A 27,599-nucleotide genomic window follows, 5' to 3' on the forward strand; every position below is an offset into this window, starting at 1 on the left:
AGATATCTCGATGACCAGGTTTTTTTGGTGTACCATGAAGTAGTTATAGTGCTGTTTTCTCTATGTAAGGTCAGGTCCAGAAAATTAATTTGATGATTTTTTTCAATTTCTAATGTAAATTTTAGTTTTTGGTGAAAGTTATTGAATTCATTTAGTAAAATATCCATTTTATCTTTTGAAATCTTTTGAAAAAGAATTTTACAAGATTAAAAACAAAAACCCCTCTATTAAAAAGATCGCATGTTGTATATGAAATTCCCTGCTCGAATTGTGATGGAGTTTATATTGGACAAACCAGTCAGCTACTTAACTCAAGAATACGTTCCCACAAATATGACAAAAAAAACTCAACCGCCCTCACAAAACATGAAAACGAAAAAAAACATAAATTTGATTTTGAAAAAACCAAGATCCTAAAAAGTGAACCCAACAGGAAAAAGAGAGAGCTTCTAGAGTCTATACAAATAAAAAAAAATAATAATGCAATAAATGATAAAAAAGATGTAAAAAATTTGAACAAAATATATTTTAACTTAATTTAAAAACACATAAAAAGACAATCTCAGAACGCCTATGATGTTAAAATAACTGGTTGTTTAAACGATAAACTAACTTCAATAAACAACACATTAGATCTAAAATATATTTTACATGTAGTGACTTAGTGGGTATGTCCTATGTTTTTAATATTATTTTAATTGTGACGTCTACTTGTTAGTAACAAATTTTTACATGCTTGGTAAGTCAAAAGTTTAACTTTTAAATCGTATTATGTCTATCATAAAATGTTTTTTAGTCAATATTACTTCTTGAAAAAGGCATGGATTTCCTGCCGAAACGTCGAAAAAATATATAAAAATGCCTTAGTATCAAATCAAATTTTTTTATGAACCTAAGCCCAAGAAAATCCACTAAAAAAATATATATTAAGGTTCAAGAACTAAACTCAAACTATATATATATATATATATATATATATATATATATATATATATATATATATATATATATATATATATATTGGCATAACTGGCAAGTTATCTATATTTTGAATACAGAACTTCTCTGGAGTTACCCGATTTAAAAAAAAATCTATGCAGTAAGCATTTTGACCAAAAATATCTAAATGCAAAATATTTACCCAGTACTGCTATACCAAAAAAATATAGTGAGGTAGAAGAGGAAGGTTCGTTAACGACACCACGCGTTTTTCATACGTATTCATTAGAAAAACAACCATCAACCAGTGCCAATACTGTTTCGCACAGTGATAATTCTGAACTTGACGATTTTGTTGATGAGCTTTTTAGATATGCCGTTATCACCATTGGTCAATAAAAAAAGATTTCATAATTATCACACACTTTAAAGGAGATTACATGCATCTCGAATACGGATTAATCTTCTGAAAACTCGCATAACAGCACTAAAAAAAGAGACTGGTTAAGATCAGGACAAAATCTGTACAAACTGCACCAAAGCCACAAACTCAGTTTTCTGCTGCAGTTTTTCTTGAACACTTTGCTATCATAACGTTTGTTGGACTTGATACCATTGTAGTTAAACATCGATCTAATATTTTTAAACTAGTATTGCTGGTTCATACATAGATCCAATTTATACATTGCTTATTTTAGTTCATGAAAACAATGTTACAATCAATTTCTATAACTATTAATGTGAACAATTTTGTTTTGTTTTTTTACCTTGAATTATTATTTTGTTAATATTGTCTATGGTGTAGATATTAGAATTTTGATAAGTGTTATCTAACTATTAAAATAACGCGAATTTAATTTTTGCATAAACAGTCAGATCGGGCGAGTTGATTGAAAAAACATTTTCATTTATGTAAACAGAAATACAAACATGGTCTGTATATTATAAAATACATAAATAAATAAAATAAAGGGTACTATTTATTAAAGTTTTGTTAATTATTATTCCTTTTATCCCAACACATAGATTAATTTGTCCCTAAATATGTGGTGCCTCTTGTTGTGGCATATCGATCTGTTTATTTGTTTCAAAACCATTATCAAAAAACCATATTCATAAATTTACTATATTTTCAAACGTCATTTTAAAGATTAAAAGATTGAAAATTTAATTTTCTCAAAACGTACATAAAACCATCGTTTAAAAAGAATTTTTTTTAAACAATGATAAAACTTAAGTCTTGACTAAAAAATAAACCTCCGCATGAGTGTTCTAAGACGATAGCAGTCGAGTCTATTTCAATTAAATATTTAATCCTTTTCTAACAAATCATATAACCAAATTAAATATCTGGTAAACTAATAAAATTTAAAAAAAAACAGCATTTAACTCCTTCATTTAAATAGATTACTAACCGGTTTAGATTTATCAAGTCTCAAAGTAGAAAAACAATTTGGAATATTCGCTCGAAATAGTCACGTTATCTTTCACAAGACGCATACAACGATAATAACAATAAGCATTTTATTAAAGTCTTATATTTTCTTCACAATCTGGCACCCGTGTACGGGTTTGCATTAGTTACCAGAGAGGTAAAAATATACTCGTATAGAATCCTGCTGAGAATTAAGTTTCTGTTAATAGTTTTTTAAATTTATGACTAGAGGCCGCCATATGACGGCAGAATAAAAGTCAAACGTTTGTTCCATAAGGATTGTCTAACTAGTCCTATTTAAACAATGGTAATAATCGCTGCGTGGAAGAATACAGGTTTTGTATGACCATAATTACTACTTGTGAACAAGATTTGGCTACACTGTTCGACAACTTCTGGTCAAGTCTACTATAGAGAAGCACAAAAAAATATACTACTTTATATATTCTGTAATTTCTTATGAGGAAACGCAAATTGCAATCGAGAAAACAGGCAGTTTTCGAGGGCCGCTGTATACATTTAAATTTGAGGATATTCCGCGTTTAAACTATGATATCACTCTTCTGAATTGAGGGTTTCTACTATATCATAATACTAATAAGTTTGTTATTTTAATCTAAGAATAGGCTTTATAATTTATATAGAGAGATTTAATTTAATGTATTTAAAATTTTACAGGATTTCAAAATTTCACTATAAGGCACGGAAGCGTGTTAAATTTGACTTTAGATATTCTTTTAGATTTTTTAGATATAATATTTCTTCAACAGTGAAGTTAGTTCAATCTCTGATATTTCTCTGCCAGATTTTGTCTTTCTTCCCAAGACTTTTCTTCCCTCCACTTTTCCTTGGGAGTATTTATCGTTTCGAACTGTGTGACCCAGATACGATGTCCAGATAGACAATTCGTCTACACGCTTCTTCGTTTGAGACTTTTACAGTCCAAGGAATTTTAAGAATACGCCTATATAGCCACATTTTGAATGCCTTAAATTTTTTTACAGATTTGGCTTTCAGGGTCCAAGCTACCCCATATAGCAGTTACGACCATACATAACATTTGACGATCTCAATCTAATAACCATACTCAATTTCTTATTTGTAAACATTGACTTTTATCTGTTTAGTTTAGTCCTATCTTTTTGCTTTATCTGTTAATGATTTCTATAAGAATTTGTAAATCGTCTATATGTTCTGTCATGATTGGGGTTTAGTCTGCAAATTTTATGTTATTAATGATACTCACTCCATTCCTTACTTCTTTCCCATAGTATCTCCTAAAATATTAGTTGGGAGTACACATTAAATAATTGTGGTGACAACACACATCTCTGGCTGACTCCGTTTTGAATTTCTGCTTGATTTGTCTCACTATCTTTCACCCGCATGACCGCTGTTTGATTTTAGTAGATTTTTTATTAAATTAGTATCTTGGTATCTAGGTGTATGTGTTTTAATACATGTATGAGCTTACCAGGTTAAACTATGTCAAATACTTTTGAAAATTTATATTAGATATGAATACGTTTTCATTATAATCTCTGCATTTTTGTAATAGTACCACCATTGCGCACAATTCCTCTTTTGTTCCCAATCCACCTCTAAATCCAAACTATGTGTTGTCCAATTTTATGTTGTTATTAATCGGATGACAGTTATGACTTTTATTAAATTTTGATAATCGTTACAAATCAAGTCTTTTAGTGACATATTATTCTTTTAATTTTTACTTCTTATTTAATGTCTATATTTTGTTAGTTATTTTTAGAGTAAATATATGATGACTAAAAACGAATTGATCAAGAGTAGTGAATCGATGCCAAGAGTCGCTATTCTATAAAGCTACCCTTCACGACGCAATCTTGTGGCGCTAGTTCCGTGATGGTCACCTCAGCATTTTACTGTAGAGAGAAAAAAGTAATACAATGCCAGTATAGAAGCTTCGCTTCAAAAATATGACATAAGCAAAGATATAAAAGTATTCTTGTCATTATATTATATTGCATACTGTATTATTATCAAAATTTTTATACGAAAATGGTTGCGTTTCGATTTAATTTGAGTTTCTTACCACTCCCTAACACGTGTTTCTGGGTCTACCCGTCATCAGAGAGAGTTTGTAAGAAAACTCAAACCAAACCAAAACGCGCCGACTACTCTGGCAATTATAGAAAAAATAATTACCAGAGTATGCTACTAGAGATATCTAACTTCATCAAAATTTTTCATAACACATTCTGATATACGCTTTCTCGTGCTGCTAACGAACAGAAGTTTTTATTAACTTTTCGATAAAATAATTATGTAGGTATTTAGATTTTATTTAGATTTGCGTTAATTAATTTAATGATATTTCTGGAGTTACAAGTTTATACTCAGTTTCTGTTGTTCCGTTTATTTATCTGAGATATGTTATTCATTATTATCTAGGGATGTACTTAATCTCAATCAATTCTTTGATTTGGTTTTTGTCCTCTTTCACATCGGTTTCAAACCCTCCGGCGGACTTTTTTTTCTTACCATTTCACTTTTACCTCTTTTAATAAAGTGTGTTTATTTTTCTTTCTCAAAGAGCCTCTTTTATTTTTGTTTTAATTGTTGGTATTATAATTTTTGAAATTTATTCGACATTATTCCCACTTGATTCTTTTGTTTCAGTTATTGCTCTAGCCTAATTTAACATTTTTTCCCTTTAAATCATCAAATTTTTATGGTTTGTTTATATTTCGTTATAGTAAAATTCATATTTTCCACTAAGTCTAACATACGCAGCAGCAGTGTCATCAAACCGAAATAATCCAGTTGTACATAACGTTTTTGCTGATCGATTTACAAATAAATTTTAACAAACAGATCAAATTGATCATCCTTTTTACTTTCGTATACGATCATACTTATCCAAATTAAATTTTCAATTTTCAAAAACTTATGATACCTCCTCAATCCACAACCCTGTGCCATGGACAATATCTGTTCCGGCTATCGACATCAGTCTAACAAACCTAAGAAAATCAGAGATATCATCAACCGTCATTAAACAAAAGTTTCATACACTATTAAACATATATGGCAATACCTACAACGTATACAACGATGCGTCAAAAAATGAAGACAGAGTTGGGGCAGCAATTTATTCGGAAGATATCTCAGTTAGTTTCAAATTGTCGTCAATTACAACCATCTTTTCGGCTGAATTATTCGCAATTCTAAAAGCACTATCGTTAATACAAAACAAAAACCAAGAAAGATTTATAATAATCACAGATTCATTATCCTTACTGACTCAATTGTACTGTGACAACCCTCTTCTACTTCTTATTAAAAAAGAACTTAAAAACTAGCTAAAAACGCACCAACTAACCTGATGTCCGAAGAAAGTAACATATTGGTACAAAACGATTTAAAACCATACTTAAAACAAAAATTAATTCAAAAATGGCAACAAACTTGGAACAACACTTCATCAAGGCTATACGAAGTCAACAAACATCCACATCTTTGAAAACCAAAAATAAAAGACAGAAGAGAGCATGTGATACTTACCAGTCTCCGTATCGGCCATGCACGACTTACTCATGGCTATTTACTACAGCGGAAAAATAAACCAGTTTGTGAAGTGTTCAACCGTGTTCTAACGGTAAAACATTTTTTAATACAGTGTCCTAAATATAACAGTGAACGACTCAAATATAGCATACCCAACTGCCCTAGAAGAAAATGCAGATACCCAAAGAATAATTTCTTATCTTAAAGACTGTCAACTTCTTCATAAGATTTAAAACATACATTGTAATACACATACATATTATTATTATTAATTGTAAACTAATGTATATACACTATTTGTATCAACTGTAACATTAATCTAAATACGCTAATGCCTCTGCGTGGTAGATGCGTTTAAAAAAAAGGTATTTATATTAGATTATAGATTATATTAGATTTATATTAGATTAGATATTCAGTTTTGTGAAAGCGCCTGTCTTAGACAAATTGAAGGAGCGCTCCTAAGATTTTTTGGGGTTTGGCTTAAAATTAATTCGTAGTTTATTTTTATTATATTTAAGGCATCATTTAGATTTTTTTTCACTTCAACAACAAAAGTTTTTAATACAGTGTAGGTGCCATTACGCTACCCCAAGCGAGACCATTCATCTGCGTTCTTCATCTTACCATTGAATAATACGAAAAATCTTCTGTTCTGTAGATATACGCGGATAAAACAAGTGATGTTTTGATCTAAGGCGATGTCATACAGTTTTAGAGAAATGTCCTCTAATTTAATATGTCGTAAGTGGCATTTATATTGACAAATTCCACCCCTGATACCCGATATCTTTCGTAGCCGATTCGTTCTTGCTTTTTGCAAAAACGGGTATGTTACGTACGTTAATAAGTATTACGAATAAAAATAAATAAGCAAAAAGAATATAAGTGATCTATATTTAAACCAAGTGACAGAAAAAAGAATATTATATATACATTTTCTTCTAAATTAAAAATTAAATTTTGATATGCCTGACAACCAAAGATACAAAAACACAATTATTTAAAGTTGAAAATACTTGTAATAGCTTGTACAAGCGACAAAGCATTTAAAACAATAAGACCGAACATATTATATGTAATTGTAATAGATATGTTGCCGAGAATCAAGTTACCCTAAGGTACCGAAATATTTCTTCTTTTAGTATCTGCCATAAGTGTATCCATGTGTTTATGTGTATCTAAAATATAGTATATAGGATATTGAATTCCCTACATTTCAAAATCGAAATATTGAAATTAGACAGTAAAAAATTGGAAATTTAAGAATGATTTATAAATTGTTATGATTTAAATTTTACTACTTTATGAAACAAATATTTTATACGTCATAAACTGTAGCAATCGAAACATCGGAACGTACATTTATATAATAAATATTTCAGTGCCAATGCATTTAAAAAAAAATACTAATAAATAAAAATGAACTCTTGCCTTTTCCAAGTTTATAATAGACACTACTTAAGTTTAAAAATAAATAAAGCAAGTAATATAAATTACCACCGTAAAATATTTAACTACATTAACCAAGTATTTGTGAAATTTCTCGATGACTAAATTAATTGATATTTAAATAAATTTGAAGTTCCAAAACGTACCTGCTGTAAAATTTAAAAATCTACGACTAATCAAATTATTGGCAACATCGGAGGAGTTTAGTTGTATACGCAAAGAAATGTATACGGATCCCAAAAGTGTTTTAACCTACTACGGAGTCCACTTAATCCGACGTGTTGGTCGGAGTCCACATAAAGCGCTACCCAGATAATAATATACACGGTGTATATTCGCCTGGAGTTAGTATAATACCGTTTTAGAACGGAGCTTACATTAACCGCTAGATGTATATATATATATATATATATATATATATATATATATATATATATATATATATATATATATATGATATAATATAATTTGGTTTTGATATAATGGTTTATATCAAAACCAAAATTGATATAAGGTTGAATGCTCGAATAAATGAACTTTAATCAAATGAAGGCAGATATCGAGCACAGTTTTTTTATTAAATCTTGCCCAAGTACTTTCGCTCTTAGAGCATCTTCAGGGGCATCTGAAAGAAGCCAAGAAAGATTTTTTCAACTGAAGAAAATTAATTAACTTTGAAAAAACTCGAAGTTGATGGTTGATGAATTTTTTATGTAATATAACGTTTTAGATTTACTTCGTCTAATTTGGTCTATCCAACAATATATTGAGAATGTCATAAACATTAAAAATTATACATTAACACAACACGACACAAGGACAAATAGTTCAAAATTTTAAAAAACGACGAAGCTACATATTGGTTGGCATCGGGAGAGAGAATGACTCCTGGTCTTAACGGAAATGTTAAAGTGACATGTGACATATGAAAACTTGGATGTGCAGTCACAATCATGGTGATTTGATCTGCATATTTTAACATTCTATGAAATTGAGCATTGACCAAAGGTCCAACTGACACTACTATAGGAAATCAACTGATGAAATATGAAATTATATAGATTACTAGAAAGACTAGATTATAGATAGATAGATTATGTCTACTTGCATCATCGCAAAGGTGTATTGATCTGGAGATAAGGGTATTAATGACTGAATCAATTTGCGAAGGTGATGAGAGTTGCCATGCAAGTAACGATTGGTATGGGTGGGTTTTCAATAAACAGAGTGATGAAAATCTTGGGATTGGTTATGTGAACAATTTTAAATGAAATACCCAGTATTTTATAATTTCAATAAAAAAAATAGTTGTCTTTCAAATAGTATTAGGGTTTCCTATAACTAAAGGTAATACTTCTGGAGATAATTCTGGTTTTATTGTTTTTTACAACGAGAATACATTTCATGTAGTCGGCTGTATACCATAAATAAAAAAAAATTAAAACAGTATACCTAGTAACAATACTGATGATCCAAACCATCCGAAAACGTTCTGTGATGTAACCCGACAGGGTTCTAAAGGTCGTATATGAATATGTCATAAGACAACTGATTTCTTTTTTTATTAAAATTATAATATACAGGGTGTTTCATTTAAAATTATTGACTTACTATGGTTTGAAGTTTAAAGAAATGACGTATCATTTGTGAACAATCTGTACTTGTCAATTCGATTTCGATATAACGTCCTAAAAGAACGTTACCTATTCTTTGTGTACAAAAGTTTTTAATATATTATGTTTGTAAATGTATGAGCTATTAACTTTACAACGTTTCTTTCTATCTGTCAAAATTCATGAAAAAGATATAGCTCAAAAAATATGAAGTTTTGACCTATGGTATTTTATATCAATTTTATCTGAAATTTTATGCAGAATCAAAAAATGTAATAATATACAGGGTGTTTCATTTAAAATAACAAAGTTACTGTTCACTTACGTTATGACCGGAAGTGGCATACCTGTCAAAATATTTCCTTTAAGTTTGTCATAACTTGAAACCTTCATAAACCATTTTCATAAATATCCTGTAAGTAGTTTCCGATATTTTAGGCAGTCTAAGCTCGTCGTAGCTTACCCTGTATGTATAGGGTAAATAAGATGTAATCGTACTATATTAAAGATTTATGTCGTATACATTTAGTGTATAGTTAAGGTAGCTGTGAATAAATTGCTAGATATTATGTGCCTTTATTTTTTTAGATCAATCCTCAACACACCGTTCCGACATTGGATGACGATGGGGTTATCATTTGGGATAGTCACGCTATTATGATTTATTTAGCCGAAAAATATGGTAAAGACACATCGATTTATCCTACAGATGTAGCGAAAAGGGCTAAAATACATCGACTTCTATTTTTTGAATGCGGTGAACTATTTTCTATGCATAGGTACTTATGTGTAAGTATATATCTTAAAGATATCTTAGTTTAGTTTGATAGACAAAAATAATTCAGATATATTAGAAGGTATTTAACCTCTTACCCCTTTTTTACACCTTACAAAATTCTCTGATTAAAGTTCTCAAAATGCTTCTATTTAAGGTCATTCCGATATTAGACTCCTTCATAGATAGCTCTTGTCTGATTATCTCCCATAACTACTGTCCATATTAACCAATGGGCTCCATTTTGGCTCATATGCCTTGAATATTTCTAACACATTCATATTTTACTCCTTTTTGTCATTCATTGTAATGTTTTTTCAAATATCTAACGTTTACAAGATTTAGGTGACAGATTCACTGGCATTTCTTCCAGCTGTACCGTATGGACATCTATCATATTGCGCTTAATACTCCATTGCTCCATACTACATGAAGCACTATGCACTTTTTATGTACGAGTATGTCGTCATCTTTGACCCACGATCACTAGCATTGATAAATGTTGTCTAATATTTTAACATTTTCCTTCAGTAAAAGACTAATAACGGCAGTGCGATAACGCCGGTCTGTGAATTCCTAGTTCATCTATCGTAGCACTCCCCCCAATAATTTGTTTTGCCTGCTGCCTTCGATAAAATTTCTTTCAGTAGCTATTAGGCAAATGTTTCGAATATGCTAGACGGAATCTAATGCGCTCTAGTTCATGTTTTTTTGCAAAGTTGTTAGAAAGTATATAGCTGCGCGAGTGATCCTGTTGAAAACTTCCGTAAAAGAAAATGTGTGATGTATGTTTCAAGCCTATTCGAAGGGAACATACAAGAAAAACTAAAGTTTTGTGCCAGGAATACGTTATGCAAGAAGACGAATAGCCTGATTTATTTTGATTTATTTCTTTATTTTGGGTGTCTTTTTAGTTCGATTTTGTTTATTTCATTTTTTTTTTCATATTAATTTGTTTATGTAATGGTTACTTTTATAGGTCAAAATTCAAACTTTTGTTTATTTGAGAGGCGCCAAACCATAACGTTGTAAGTGCCCAAAATAAAAGTTTTCAGTAGAGACAAAAAACTGTTTTAATTGAAAAATAATCAACCAAATAATTCTTAATATTTTTATTATTAAACTTTGATTCAATTAACACTACTAACATACAAATTTGTATTAACTAAGAGAACAAAACGTTATAAGTGTCATTATTTATTCACGCAATATCATTGTAAGTGTGTATTTACTTGCATTTGAAAATCAAAAGAAAAAGATCAAATTAACAATAATTGTAGTGAAAACAAAGATAAAATTTATTCGACTCTGAACATAGTAGCTAATACGTGTTTTAAATCGAGCTCTCATAATTAATTTAAAAACTAGTGAAATACTAAAAATATTTTCGTTAATTAGTGATCCAGCAGTGAAATAACAAAAATAAACACAACAGAGATAGTAAGTTACTTTAAACATAACAGTTTTTACTATTATCAAATATTATTTTGGATAACCTACAAAATCTAGGACAGGTATTTATACCAAACCTGTTCCACTACAGACTAAGAAGGTTGTTTGCCAGGACCGTACTCCAGTTACAAATGATAATTAAAAATGGATAGTTCTATTCAATCTGAAATTCCTACAACTAACAATACACCAAACAGCTCCTCATCATATCAATTTAATGGATCACCTACATATTCTTCCGTAACCAATCAAACACCACAATCCAATATATTTCCATCAAGAAAACAAGCAATTATTTTTGATTCAATTGAAAATACCAAACTAGATGATTACTTGTCCGCTTTGAGTCATCTGATACAACCAACCCAGATATCCTTCTGTTCAAAATTATCAAATAATAGAGTATGTATTTATTTAGCAAACGAAAAACTAGCTGAGGATTTCATAAACAGAAATGAAAAAATTCAAATAAACCATCAACTCTTACAAGCTCGTAGACTAATTAGCCCCAGTCAGCGATTAATATTGTCCAATGTCTGTCCCTCAATCCCACACTCAGTCCTAATATCCGAATTAAAATCACATGGATTAAATCTTCTGTCACCTATAACATTCCTAAGAATAGGCACATCAACACCACAATTCCAACATATTTTGAGTTTCAGACGCCAAACATACATATCTCCACTAAATAACCAGCCCTTACCTGATTCTTTTCTTATCACATATGAGGAAACGACATACAGAATTTTCCTTTCATTAGATAACCAAGCTTGTCAAACATGTAAACAAACCAACCACTTAACAAAAAATTGTCCAATGTCTACTGCGATTACAACAGATAATTCAACATCAAATAATCCAGTTCCAAATATAAACCCAATTGAAAATACAACTAATCTATCAACTCAAAAAACCCAGACAAACACTAAACAACAACAATCAAAAGAAGAAAGCACACAACAAGAAACCCAACCACAAAATAACCAACAAGAAAAACCACACATGCAGCTAACCAAAGAAGATTCAGAAACAACAAACTACCCAAAAATAGATATAGAAAATAAGGCAACGCATATAAACACAGGGAAAGCACAAAACAAACGCACAATCTCCCAAGTCTCTCCACCAGCTACTACATCTACAGAGGAACCTACTTTTATTACACCAAAAAATAAAGAGAAGAAAGTAAAATCAGATCAAAATGTCAAACCACAAAAAACACTAGAAGAAATGCTAAGATACTGTAAACCTTTATTTGAGAACCCAAATTCCAACTACCCTATAACTTACGAACAGTTATTAGACTTTTTTGAAAACTGTGAGAACTCACCAGACCCGTTAAGTGTTACCAAAATGTATACAGAAGAAACAGCAGAGGTCACAGATCTATTAACTAATATATACCCTTACCTAAAGGACCGAAAAATTAAAGTCAAATGCACTCGAATAAAAAATAAAATATTAAAGCAAATCAACTTAGACCTTCAAACAGACTTAGAAAGCGACGCATCAATAGAAAATTAATAACACATCATTTTCAACTCTCTAATTCAATGGAACATAAATGGGTATTACACCCATTTAGAAATGTTAAAATTACTAATTTCAAAACATAAACCTAGTCTGATATGTTTACAAGAAACCCACTTCAAAAACAACAAAGCTCATGACTTGAAAAATTTCAATTGTTTTTTTAGAAATCGAGAAAATTCGAAAATTGCAAGCGGAGGGGTAGCAATCTACATAAAAGATAGCTTTGACGCTAAACTGATAAAACTCACAACAACTATTGAAGCAATTGGAATTAGAGTCACAGACACAATTTCTTTTTCAATTTGCAATATTTACATTCCCCCCAATAAAGAACCCGATTCAAAAGAAATTTCAAACTTATTAAATCAACTACCTGCTCCAAGGATAATAATTGGAGATTTCAATGCACATAATCCGTTATGGGGTTCAGCAAAACTAACATCTCTAGGTCGAAAAATAGAAAAAACAATAGAAGAAGTCAACCTAAATATTCTTAACGACGGACAACATACGCGCTTTGACACAAGAACAGGTGAAGGCTCTTGTATAGATCTATGTATTTGCGAACCATCAATTACACATACTCTTACGTGGGATGTGTTACCAGATCTATATGATAGTGATCACTACCCTATCATAATAAGCAATGAACTACAATCAACTACCCCGCAACAACTAAAATGGAATTTAAAAGGCGCAAATTGGACAGAATTTCAAAATTACGTTGAAAAAAACCTGCAAAAAGTAAATGACAATGTAGATATAGACAAAACAATATACTCTCTGACAAACATAATCACAGAATCAGCAAAAAAGTACGTTGGAATAATTAAGTACGATCACAAACATCAGTCGGTACCTTGGTGGAATCATGACTGCAAAAAAGCATTAAAACAATCGAAACAAGCTTTTAATAAATTCAAACGACAAAAAACTCAAGAAAATTCTATAGAATTCGAAAAATTAAGGGCAGTCGCTAGGTATACCATTAAAAAAGCCAAACGTGACTCTTGGAGAGAATATGTCACCACAATACATAGTTCAACTCCTATAACAGCTATATGGAAAAAAGTCAACAAAATGTCTTGTTCCAAACCCCATAAATCAATAAACTTTTTAACTCAAAATAACACTATTTATAAAAGCCCAGAAGAAATATCCAATATACTAGCATCTACCTATGAATATAACTCAAGTAACTTAAATTATACTTCCAATTTCTTAAAAATCAAAATAAAAGAAGAAAAAAATCCTATAGAATATTACGATCAAAACAATAACGATCTCAATATACAAATAACAAAGGAAGAATTAGAAAATGTATTTCAGAATTGTAAGAACACTTGTCCTGGACCCGACAATATACCGTTTACATTTCTTAAAAATTTAGGCCCTCAATCTAAAGAACACCTACTCAAAATCTACAATATAATCTTATCCAGAAACGTATTTCCTAAATCATGGAAAAATTCAATCATAATACCTATTCAAAAACCAACTAAACCAAAATCAGATCCACAAACATATCGACCGATATCACTCACATGTAGCATAGGTAAAATATTAGAAAAGATAATAAACAATAGGCTTATGTGGTATTTAGAAGCAAACAAATTAATTATTCCAGAACAATGTGGTTTCCGAAAACATCGCTCAACTTTAGACAATCTCGTTGACTTAGAATCAGAAATCCACGAAGCATTTGCAATAAAACAGCATTGTGTTGGAATATTTTTTGATATAAGCAAAGCATATGATACAGTTTGGAAATATTCAATCATTAAAACACTCAGCAGCTGGTTAATAAGGGGTAACATATTAAAATACATTTCAAATTTTCTTGAAAACAGACAATTTCAAGTTCGAGTTGACGGAACATATTCTCAAACAAAAATTCAACAAAATGGTATACCACAAGGATCAAATTTAAGCACAACTTTATTCTTAGTAGCAATAAATTCGATATTAACACAAATTGAAAACCCCGTCAAAGCTAGATTATACGCTGACGACCTAGTTATTTTCTGTAGAGGAAAAAACATAGCAACGATTCACAATCACATTCAAAAAGCGTTAACACACATTGAGAAATGTTCAGCTACAAGTGGACTTCAGTTTAACACTACAAAAACGAAAGCAATCTGTTTCTCAAAGAGAAATCAAATCCAAACAAAAGAATTATATCTACACGAACAAAAACTAGATTATGTAGAAGAAATCCGATTCTTGCGTATGACGTTTGATAAAAAATTAACTTGGAAGACACATATTCAACAGCTGAAAAAATCCTGTCTACCTGGTATAAATTTACTACGATCCCTTGCCTTTAAAAACTGGGGTGCCGATTATTCAAGTTTAATACTTATTTACAAATCCATAATTCGATCAAAACTTGACTATGGAGCCATCGTCTATAACTCCTCCAAAAAAACACATTTGAAGTCACTGGATATTATCCAAAATAGATGTCTACGTATTTCTTTAGGTGCTCACTACACAAGTCCCATTCAAAGTCTTTATTGGGAAAGTGGAGAACTTCCTCTTTCTTTCAGAAGACAATATCTAAGCCTAACATATGCAGCGGCAGTGTCATCAAACCGAAATAATCCAGTACTGCATAACGTTTTTGCTGATCGATTTACAAATAAATTCCAACAAACACATCAAATTGATCATCCTTTTTACTTTCGTATAAAATCATACTTATCCAAATTAAATTTTCAATTTCCAAAAACCTATGATACCTCTTCAATCCACAACCCAGCACCATGGACAATATCTATTCCTGATATCGACATCAGTCTAACAAGCCTAAGAAAATCAGAGATATCATCAACCGTCATTAAACAAAAGTTTTATACACTATTAAACAGATATGGCAATACCTAAAACGTATACACCGATGCGTCAAAAAATGAAGACAGAGTTGGAGCAGCAATTTATTCGGAAGACTCCTCAGTTAGTTTCAAATTGCCATCAATTACAACCATCTTTTCGGCTGAATTATTTGCAATCCTAAAAGCACTATTGTTAATACAAAACAAAAACAAAGAAAGATATATAATAATCACAGATTCTTTAAGTTCATTATCCTCACTGACTCAATTGTACTGTGACAACCCCCTTCTACTTCTTATTAAAAAAGAACTTAAAAACATTGCAAATAAGAACATCCAAGTTCACTTTTTATGGGTGCCTTCTCATATAGGAATTGAAGGTAACGAAGTTGTAGATAAACTGGCTAAGAACGCACCAACTAACCCGATGTCCGAAGAAAGTAATATATTGGTACAAAACGATTTAAAACCATACCTAAAACAAAAAATAATTCAAAAATGGCAAGAAACTTGGAACAACACTCCATCAAGGCTATACGAAGTCAACAAACATTCACATCTTTGGAAGCCAAAAATAAAAGACAGGAGAGAGCAAGTGATACTTACCCGTCTCCGTATCGGCCATACACGACTTACTCATGACTATTTATTACAGCTCAAAAATAAACCAGTGTGTGAAGTGTGCAACAGTGTTCTAACGGTTAAACATTTTTTAATACAGTGTCCCAAATATAATAGTGAACGACTCAAATATAACATGCCCAACTCCCTAAGAGATGCCCTAGAAGAAAATACAGACACCCGAAAAATATTTTCCTATCTTAAAGACTGCCAACTCCTTCAAAAGATCTAAAATGAACATTGTAACACACAAAGATATTATTATTATTATTATTGTAAACTAATGTATATTTTACTTATTGTATCTATATTGTATTAATCTAAATACGCTAATGACCCTGCGTGGTTGATGCGTTAATAAAATAAAATTTAAAAAAAAAAAAAAAAAAAAAAAAAAAAAGATAAGATTTAAGACAAAGCATTTTGTAAGGTTTTCCTAAAGTTGCTTCTCCTGCTAAATATGGTAGCATGGCTTAGATATCTTTATCTTTATTATCACTTCCAAATGAAAAGCATGTTTAATATTTTTATCTATCGAATGACACAATCTCCCCCAAGAGACCCACCTCGTGAGGGTGAAGAGGTGAGCAACTTTGAAATCTTGAATAAAAAACCTTATTTTTTATTGCAAATTCGGATTCTGCATGAAAAAGTAAGCTTTATTTAAATTTTTTTTTTGATTTGCTGTAGAGGGCGTTGTAACCGCAGAAAAACAAATAGATATCAGAAGTCTGCAAATGGTCAAATTTTTTGGGAAATACGCTTCGGAGCAGAAACTTTGTATTTTCGACAATACTCTCTAATGATACGATAATATACCGATAGATGTCATTCTAATTGCAAAAACAGTTCTTTCTCGCAAGTGAAAATATTTCTGCAATTAACATGAGATCCTTCGTTTTTGTATATGACTACTAAAAAACTACGTTTAGCATTACCGAGAAACAACGACATGGACTTAATAGTTTTAAAGCCAAGCTTCTATACTGGCGTTGTATTACTTTTTTATCTCTACAGTAAAATGCTAAGGCGAGCGTTACGGAACTAGCGCCACGAGAAGGCGTTGTCACGGGTAGCGTCATAGAAAAGCGGTTCTTGACATCTATTCACTACTCTCGATCAATTCGTTTCTAGTCATCATATATTTACTGGTAGGTTTAAATTTAAAACTGTATGAAAAATAACTAACAAAATATAGACATTAAATGAGAAGTAAAAAATTAAAACAATATATTTCACTAAAAAATTCGATTCGGAACGATTGTCAAAATTTAATCACAGTCACAGATTACACAGTTAACAGTCACAGATGTCATCCGATTAATAATAACATTTAATCAGAGAGTTTGTGCGAAGATGCAGGTGTGTTTGTCCTTACACCTCGTCCTGATGCCTTTGTTTAGCACCCCCTTGACCCACGACGTTATTTTTCAACTTGCGTTGTTGTTGAGATTTTTCGGATGACTCAAACCGATTTTTTTTAAATTACTAATGATCGTTTCATTGTTATGATTTTTTGACGACTTTAGAAGCCTATGTCTAGAAAGTTTTTTAAATACAAGCTATCGGCTCCCGTACAGATTGTAAGTGGTACAATAATACTAATATACGGTGTGATATGATAATATGATACAAAATTGAATGAAAATATTACATGTTGTTGTTACGCAATATAGTTTCCACGTAGATATGGTATTTTAGCGGAATTTAAGCTTGTAGAAAGTTGCTTATAAGTTTTATACAAAGTGTCAATATCATTTGCACTATGTAAAATATTATCTACATAACAAGAATTTTCTAGAGCATCAGCAGCTAATGGGTATTTTTCTTGATTGCGAACTGCCAACTTTTTAAGGTACCTAGTACTTAAAAAACTAGCTGAATTTGTGCCGTAAGTCACGGTCTGAAGTTCTAGACATTTTAATTCTTCTTGCGGTCAGTTCCGGGTCGATTCTTATTTACCTAAACATCTTTTCGATGTCTGCGATGAGAGAATATTTGTAGTCTGAAGCAAATTAGGATTTCGAACAAATCAAGTTGTACGGTATAAACTTTGAGCATAACACCGTTGAGAGACACATTTGAGGTTGATTTCATTGATCCATCCCTGAGTCGGGTAGTTAAACTATCATTCTTGAAAACAGAAAGATGTGGAGAAAAAACCTATGTTCTATCGATTCATTAATCTGAAAAAGAGGAACCTATGTACAATGAACTAAAGAGAGATATTCTGATATGAATTCAGTGTACTGACGCCGTAATTCACTGATTTGTTGAGCCTTTTTTAAGATTGAAAAACGTCGTTTTGCCAAATGAAATGATTCACCTAATTTCTGATATTCATTAAAAGTCTTCAGAGGTAGGTATACTTGAAATCTATCTATCTACCATTAGGAGGAGTTGTTAGCGAATATTTGAATATGTCCTTAGCTTGCTGTTCTGAGGGATGTTTTTGCATGAATAGAAGTAAGTGGTTTAGTCTCTTCTATTTTCCAAAATTTCTTTAAAAGAAAATCGAGATCAGCAGTTTGTGCGTGTAATGAAACATTTAAATAATGTGAGTAAGCATTGTTCGTTGAAGGATTCGTGTTTGATCCTAACATTGCTTAACGAGCGTATGGGATATTTTCACCTACAATATAACCCAAATGACTGTTTTGAAGAAAGGAAAGTTGGGGCCTAATTTTATTTAGCCGTAAGTAACTAGATCGAAATAAATATCAGCTCCTAAAAGAATGTCTAAGTCCTACGGGGTACAGAAAGGCAGATCTGCAAGTTTTACATTTTTTGGTATTTTTAATAAATTTAAATCCAGCGCGACTTTGTGGATGCTGGCACGTAAGGGTACGTTCATGACGGAGACCATCGCATCATATCCTCGCCTAGAGCATAGCACTGACAGTGAACGCTCGCATTTGAAATAAAATGCATGTATTTTACCTGGCGATCGATACCATGGTCGTAGCAAGGATTGGTGGTCGGCGCCTCGTAGTGTTGATCTAGATATGTTTGAATAGAACTTAAGGTCTAGATAAGATATTTGAAGATTTCTGATATAGGGTGAAAACAAATTCTTTTGCCTAACCTGTCTCTTAATGTTGTTCTGAAGCTATTTTCTTGTGGCATGTTAAAGTAATTACTATTTAAATGGGAATAAGCCACAATTAAAGGTTAAAGTACGTTTATTGACGTTTCAATTTCCAATTCGGAAATCATTTTCCGAAACTTTTGAAACATAAGAAAATAAAGAGTTGAATTTCGGCACAGTTTTAAAAATATATATCCAGTTTCTGGGTATAAAAAGCTATAAAACCATTGAGTAACCATATCATTTAAGTTCTCCTCTTTTGCGGATTATGAATAAACTGTTTTTAATTAAAAATAATGAAAATTGAAAATTTTCCGAAGAAATAGAAGTTTCCCCTATGGGTTTTAAACTGTATGAGCAAAAGTATTTTTATTATAGCTCAAATAATTCCTTTACCCTTAAAGATAATCCGTCCATTCGAATTTTTATTTGAGATTTTTTCGTTTTCGAGTTATAATTTTTTTTTTTTTATTTTTAAATTAAGTAACCTAACCTAACCTAACATCAGCATATTATAAGGTTACCCTGATTGTTCCCTTGTAATATGCTATTTATTATTCTTCATTATACCTTATGTTATTTATTAGCTTAATATTTTACCTACGTTATTTTTTTTTACCTTACGTTAAATCATTTAGATTATATTACATATTACCCCCTATTATGTGCACATAATATTTACAATAATGTTTACATATTTTACATAATTAATAAAAAATTACAATGATAAAATCTTATATTATTTCTTGGTACCAATTAATAGTTCTTTTTTCACTTTTCGTATACACGATTAATCACTTTGACATCTCACAATAAAGTTTTACCGTTTTATCCATTTATTCATTTACATGTACATGTTCATGGGTTCCTTGTTTATGATTGCTTATGCCTTTGGCAGTCGTCGCTACTCTTCACGTTTCACATATTTCTCAACATTGCTTCGTAATTCGTTCCAGAAATAGTATTTCTTTATATTTCTGTACTATATATATATATATATATATATATATATATAAATATATATATATATATATATATATATATATACATATATATATACATATATATATATATACATATATATATATATATATATATATATATATATATATATATATATATATATATATATATATATATATATATATATATATATATATATATATATATTAATGTGATATTAAAAGTCAGAGGTGCGCCAAACAATTAATTAGCTAATTAATTAATTAATTAAACTTATTTAAATGATGCAATTATGATTTTATCACACTATTTAAATTCTCTTATCTCAGGGTTATATACGTGTTTCAATATCCATGCTTTACATATGATAGGTAAGGTTTAAGGAATATCGGAATAATAGTCATATATGATACAAAATTATATATTGAAATAAAATTCACACTCAAATATCTTAATCAAAAAATATCTCATACAATGATTATCAAAATTTTGTTCTAAGTACGTGAACTTCCAAAATTAATGTTATATACTATATAATTTAATTATATCTTTACCCTTTTCTTTTATCAAACCTAATTTTTCTTTTTCTTCTTCGGCTGAGCTCATCTCTTTTTTTGCGAAATTCTCTATTCCATTTTTTAATTTTGATTTCTGTTTTTTCTTCTTTCTCTGTCCTTGCTTCGTTGTAAAATGCATTTCTACCGTTTGTTCTTTGTTTAAATCATCAGTTTTCCGATTCTCATGTTTCTTGTCCTTTTCCGTGTTTTCTTCACATTTTATTTTTCTTTCATCCTCATTTTGTTCACGTGTGTTCACTGTCCATAATATTTCTTCACAAAATTCTGGACTCTCGTCCATAATTGCCATTTCTTCTTTGTCCTCATCCTTTATTTCTTCTTCTGGTTTTTCTCTATCTTCAATTTCCATTTGGTATTCCGAGCACCACGTTTCTTCTCCTTTCGTTTCTCTTATGATCACTTCCTTTTCTTCCTGCTTCCTTTCTGTTTTATCGTCGGTTGCCACCAATTCTTCTGTACCTTCTATTTCCTGTTTTTCTCTTGTCTCCACCTTGTTTTCCTGCCTTCTTTTCGAACTCTTCTTCTTTTTCTTCCTTCTCTTTTTCTCTTCTGATTGATTTTTTTCTTGTCCTTTCGGTTTATCCTCTAGGGTCATATTGATTTCTTTGTTTTTCCTGTTGGTTTATTCTTTCAAAAATTTTTGTCTTATCTGTTCCCTTTTCTTCTTCTGTGTTGTCTGGTTCTGCTCTGATTTCCAGTTTATTTTCCGAAAAATTAATGGTGAAATGTTTTTCACTTAATTCATCAATTCCCGCAATCATATCATGATTTAAATCTTCGATCACCACACATTGCATAATATGGAATTGTTCTCCCACTCTAATCCGTACTCCCAAACCTTCGTTTAATGTCGTCAATTTTTTATTGTTTGCACCCACTAAAGCAGCTCTAGGAATCTTATACACAAATCTCTCCAAATTTAATTCTTTTACTAGTTTTTTATTGATTAACGATATCTCCGATCCAGAATCAATCAAAATTTTAATCGCTTTATGTTTTATAATTGCATCTAAAAATATTAGATTGGAATTAGAATTTTGTCTTGCGTTTCCCGCCAACTGTATAAACTCTCTCGGGTGACAAAATATACCGGAGAGTTTTTTACTTTTGTTTAGTGGATCCTGTCTGGATTCGTTGCATACATCTTCTTCCTCGTTTTCTATTGCTACATGATTTATCTCCCTTTTATTTTGTCGTTGGAAGCTCTGATTATTTCTACCGTCCCTTTGTTCGTTCGTATTCCTATTCGGAGGATTTTGTGCAGCTCTGTTCCTGTTGTGATTTTCATATGTTCTATTTTGTGTGTCATTCCGGTTATCATAATTTTGTTGTCTAGTGTAATTGTGGTATTCTCTTGGCCTATATTCATTTGTTGATCGGGGATGTCGGTTTCTCTGGTCATAATTTGATTGATACCTTCTTTCCGGTCCATTGTATTGGTCATGTTGTCTTCTGTTTCTCATTTCTCTTCTTTTCGCTTCTTTTAATTGAAGGAATTGGCACAAACTATCAATATCTTGATAGTTTCTCAAAATCACGTGATCCTCCAACGTTTCTTCGAAATGTCTGCTTATCATTTCTACCAGTTGTTCGGTAGAGTATTTGTAATCTAGATATTTTGAATTGTTATATATCTGCAAAGCATATCTTTCTTTAGATATTCCCATTTTCTCGTGATATTTTCCATTCTGTAGCTCTTGGTTGATTTCCCTTTGTTTATTTTTCCCCCAGAAGTAATTGAGAAATTTATTTTCGAAATCTGTCCAATTTTCAAAATCATCTTCTTTGCTTTCATACCATAACGCTGCTTCTTCTTTCAGATGGTTTCTAATTGTTTCTTTGCAATCGTCAAAATATCTTACATGTTGCAATTTAGTTTTCAAATTTTTAACAAACGGTACTGGGTGTGTTTTTCTAATATCCCCGCCAAATTGTATTTTCGCCTCGCTTGTTCCATGGATGATAACTTCTTTTCTCTCTGCTCCTCTTAGTTCAATTTCTGTAATATGTTTTTCATTTTGCTTTAATCTCCTTTCTACTTCTTTCCTGTCTTCTTGTAGCGCCATTTCAAATTTTTCTTCTAACTGATCTAATTCCTTTTTCTGACCAATCTTGATTTCCTTCATCTTATTTTCTACTTTCTTTTCTTGTTCTCCCATTTTATTTTTAATTTCATTAATCTCTTCTATTTGTTGTATCAGTTCTTTCTTTATCCCCTCAACACATCCTTTAATTTCCTGTTCATAGTTTTCGAGACGCTGCTCTATATTGCTCATTGTTTGTTTTGTTTCTTGTTGATTTCTATCCATTGTTTGTTTTGTTTCATCCATTTTTAGTGATGTTTCTTTTTGGTTTTTCTCTATTGTTTGTGTCTATATTTGCATCATTGCTAATAATTTTTCTAACATCCCTGTTTCTTTTCTTTCCTCCATTATTGTAGCATTTCCTTCATTATCCGATCCTTCTTCAACAATTGTTTCTTCTAATCTGTTATTCTCCTTTCTTTCTTGTATTCTGCTTTGACTCCTTGTGGTCGACATGTTGTTTCTTTTTGTTACTGTTTTTTGTCCCCGCCAAATGTGAAATTTTACAACACTCTATATGTTGCAGAACACGACAAATATTTTTCCCCAAATTTAATAAATTTTCAGGGCAAATATCAAATATGCAATCAGTAAAATTCAAATAATTCAAAATAAATTTCAAATGTACGATTGGTAAAGAAAATAAAAATCAAATAATTCAATAGCAGTAAATATCAACTAACTACGATCAATCAATAAATCAAATTTTTATCCACTGGAAAAATTGTCAAAATACTTTCAAATTCAAATTCCCTCCATGTTATTTTTTTTATCTCTGGATCACCTGTACTTATTCCGAATCTCTTTTCCTCCTAATTAATTAATTAATTAAACTTATTTAAATGATGCAATTATGATTTTATCACACTATTTAAATTCTCTTATCTCAGGGTTATATTCGTGTTTCAATATCTATGCTTTACATATGATAGGTAAGGTCTAAGGAATATCGGAATAATAGTCATATATGATACAAAATTATATATTGAAATAAAATTCACACTCAAATATCTTAATCAAAAAATATCTCATACAATGATTATCAAAATTTTGTTCTAAGTACGTGAACTTCCAAAATTAATGTTATATACTATATAATTTAAAATTTAAAATCAAAATTGTTGTTCTATATCTCCTGATAAATATTTCTATCTTTTCTGAAGCCATTAAAAGAAAAAAACTTTGTTGATAAAGAAAAACTGACGAATGAAAAAAAAACTATCTCTCTGAAGATGAGTTGTCCAAATCCTTGTTCCTTGTAGCCTACACTATCTATTCTTCGCAGTTCCCTAGGTAATCAGCAATCTTACAACAAATTATTGCGAGCCTCTCGTCTTCAATGATCACCTTCAGATGCACGTATCGTTCAAAAGACGCTAGCCTCTTGTCCTCTCGATAAACTGAATCTCTCGTTCCGGCCTGAACAGTGACTCTTGGAATATATAAGTAGAAAAGTATGACTTACAATATTTTACTGGATCAGCTTCCGTCAGGATACACTTAGTCCACGAAAACTCACAAACATTCACTTCTAATGCTTACTATCACTTGGGAACCGCCAAAGAACAACGACTGTTCGCCTTGCACCCTTGGAAAACAACTGATTATCTTTTCTCTCTCAAAAATCTAGCTAAACTCTCATCCGTACATAGCTATCCCACCTTTTTTTATCTCCTCCAATCACAGTTCGTCATACGTATCGCCATCAACCATTTAGATAACAAACAAACAATTTTACCTACAATTATAAATTTCCTAAATACTATTAACATGCTAATTGGTTCTACAAATTCTTAAAAACTAACGGAGAATTATACATTTTAAATATTTCGATTGTATTTTCTTATTCACCGTATCCGCGTACAAGTCTATTTGGAAAATCCACTCTTCCATTGTTCCATTATTTCACTACGTTCACTCAAATTTATTTTACAAAGAAAATAATTTATGCATATCTTTAAATTTTGTTTACTACAGGTAATCCGAAGATAATGGACTTTCATTTCTTCGAAATATCTTTTATAGTTTATTAAATGAATTATTTGACTTATAATATTTTATACTTTGAAATATTAAGAGCAAACCAATATTATTTTGTATTTTTACATAGCATAAAAATTAATAAATAGACCATTTATAATTATAAATTTTCAAGACATCCTGGTAAACAAAATTTATGTATTAGATTAAGATAAGATTAGATTAACAGAAAGTTTTGCCTGTCAACAACTGATTTTTATACACTCGCAGGTAAAATCTTTTTATATAGAATTAGAAAGCCCATACTCATTATAATCTTTTCATTGTTTGTATATGACCTTTTGTTATATAGGAATGAATTATGTATTTGTAACCAAAGGGAAAGCCAGTTTTAAACCAAAAATTTTAGTTTCCCTGGAAACAGTAATGGGGTTTTTTCTTAATGATTGTAAACAAAATAAAGCTTTTTGATTGGACAGTTTTTTTAATGGGAGAATTGATAGTCGATGTATGAGAGAAAGTGGCAGTTGTCATTTTGATCATCGAAAGGAAAGGTCGCGTCTCGATAGAGGGTGTGTTCGTGAGTTTGGATACCGGCATTGTGAAAGGAAGTTGCAGAATTGTGAAAGGAGATTACAAGTTTATGAAAAGATATCCTTGGATCTAAAGTGGGCAGTTTCTGGAATACGTAGGAAATAGTTTGGCGGCACCAAGTTGACAGAAAGAGGTCCTTGTGTCATTAGTAGTTGCTGAGTGCTTTGGAGAATTAAATTTCAAGTGTTAATTGTTGGAGAATTGAGTCAGATGTTTCGTACAGTCGTAAGATACGAAAAGAATAAAGCCGAGGCGAATAATGGCAGATCACATTTCTGTGGAGCGTGGACGATTCTGGGTATGATTTTCTGTTCAGAATTGAAAATTTTGTAACTGTGAATGAAGTTTGTTGACATCATTGTCGTTACCATTTTAACTCAAGAGTAGACTTTATTTGTAAAATGTTTTAAAGTTTTTGTTTGTGCAATGAAGTAAATATTGAAAAATCAGAAAGATAAAATTTTTTAAAGTTATTCATTGAAATTGGCTTTAAATTGGTTTTGTCTTCAAGAAGACTTAAAATATTCTTTTTGTGTAAAATTTATTGTATTTATTTACACTGATTGATAAGATAACGGCAAAATTTGATAATTGTTTTATTCTTCTTTAAATAAAATAAAGAATACCAATTTTTTGTAACATACTATTTTTATTATTATCCTTTTTTTCTCTATCCCGATAAAGGACAACTAGGAAATCTTTGGACCCATACAACATAGGTTAATATAAGGAGATTTTTCACCCTGAGAACAATTAAGTTATGTTTTTGATTTGCTCAATTAATCAAGTAAAAAAATTAATAACCTAATAAATGGCGCCCAACGTGGGGCTTAGAAAGTATTTCTAGTTGAAATTTAGAGGGATAGAGAAAAGAAAGCAGGTGATTGGCCCGATGGTCAAAGTTGATATATTTGCATTTTATGACATAACATTTCAAATTTCTCTAGGTACAAATTTCGCATGATTTATATTATTATATTTGATTGTTCTTTTTTACAATTGGCAAATTTTTTTAAAAATTTAGTGCATTTGGGATAAGAGGAAAAGTTTTTTGTCTTTGCAACATTACACTAATTTTAAAGTTTCATATTTGGCGGGGATAAATAATCTAACGAAAATGTCGATCACAAGAAGCAAAAGCAAAGAAAATTTAGGGTCTAAAAATATGGATTTGGAATAAGGGGAATTATCAGGAATAGATAAAATTTTACAAATGATGCAATTACAATCACAAAAAATGGAAGCGAATCAGTGTGAAACCAAACAAATAATGGAAGAAACTAAACAAGCAATAGAAAAAAACCAACAGGAAACACAAAAAGCGATAAAAGAAGTTAAAGGTTGTTTAGAAAATGTTAAAAAAGAAATGGCGGAACAAGAGACAGAGATTAAAGAAATTAAAAATCAAGTAAAGCAAATCAAAAATAACCAGAAAAAGGAATTAGAAGAGTTAAAAAGCAAATTTGAAAACGCTTTGCAATAAGATAGGAAAGAAATAGAAACTAGAGTTAAACAATTAGAAAAACAAGTTATAGAAACCAAGAGTCAACAAAAGGAACGAGAAACAAGAGAAATATTGATCCAAAATTCCGGTGATGTGAGAGTACAGTTTGGCGGGGATGTAAGAAAATTACACCCAGTACCGTTCATTAACAATTTTAAAAAGAAGGTACAATATATCGGAAATTTTAAAGCAGCTAAAGAAACGATCAGAAACCATCTCAAAGATGAGGCGAGTCTATGGTTTGACAGCAAAGAGGAAGAGTTAGACAGTTGGCATACATTTGAACAATTATTTTTGAGTTATTTCTGGGGCAAAATACAACTTGCATGGTTAAGTTAAATAATATTTTTTATGTGATTAAGCCACAATTATTGGTCGTTATTGAGATGAAAATTACATTTTTAATTAACTAATAATTAAAGTTTTGATCTCCACTTTAACCTTGTTTTTTTGTACAAATTATGTAAAAATGTGTATACACATTGTGTGTATTTTGTACAAAAAAACGTTTTTTGAGAACGATTTCCAGAATAGAAATCAAAATGTCAAACATTAATTAATTAAAAATGTGATTCTCATGAAAATCACAACCAATAATTGAG

At 30.6% G+C, this 27,599-nt stretch overlaps 1 protein-coding gene across 1 annotated transcript in view; it reads left to right on the forward strand.

Moving 5' to 3' along the window:
- The window catches only part of LOC140447709 (glutathione S-transferase 1-1-like), a 172,942-nt gene that overhangs the window by 106,902 nt on the left and 38,441 nt on the right, over nt 1-27,599 (forward strand). Inside the window, exon 2 of the mRNA XM_072540515.1 lies at nt 9,574-9,774. Within this exon, the coding sequence (XP_072396616.1) occupies nt 9,574-9,774 (201 nt within the window). The remainder of the gene's footprint in view (nt 1-9,573; nt 9,775-27,599) is intronic.

This window comes from Diabrotica undecimpunctata, chromosome 8, assembly GCF_040954645.1.
Source record: "Diabrotica undecimpunctata isolate CICGRU chromosome 8, icDiaUnde3, whole genome shotgun sequence".
Taxonomy (NCBI): domain Eukaryota; kingdom Metazoa; phylum Arthropoda; class Insecta; order Coleoptera; family Chrysomelidae; genus Diabrotica; species Diabrotica undecimpunctata.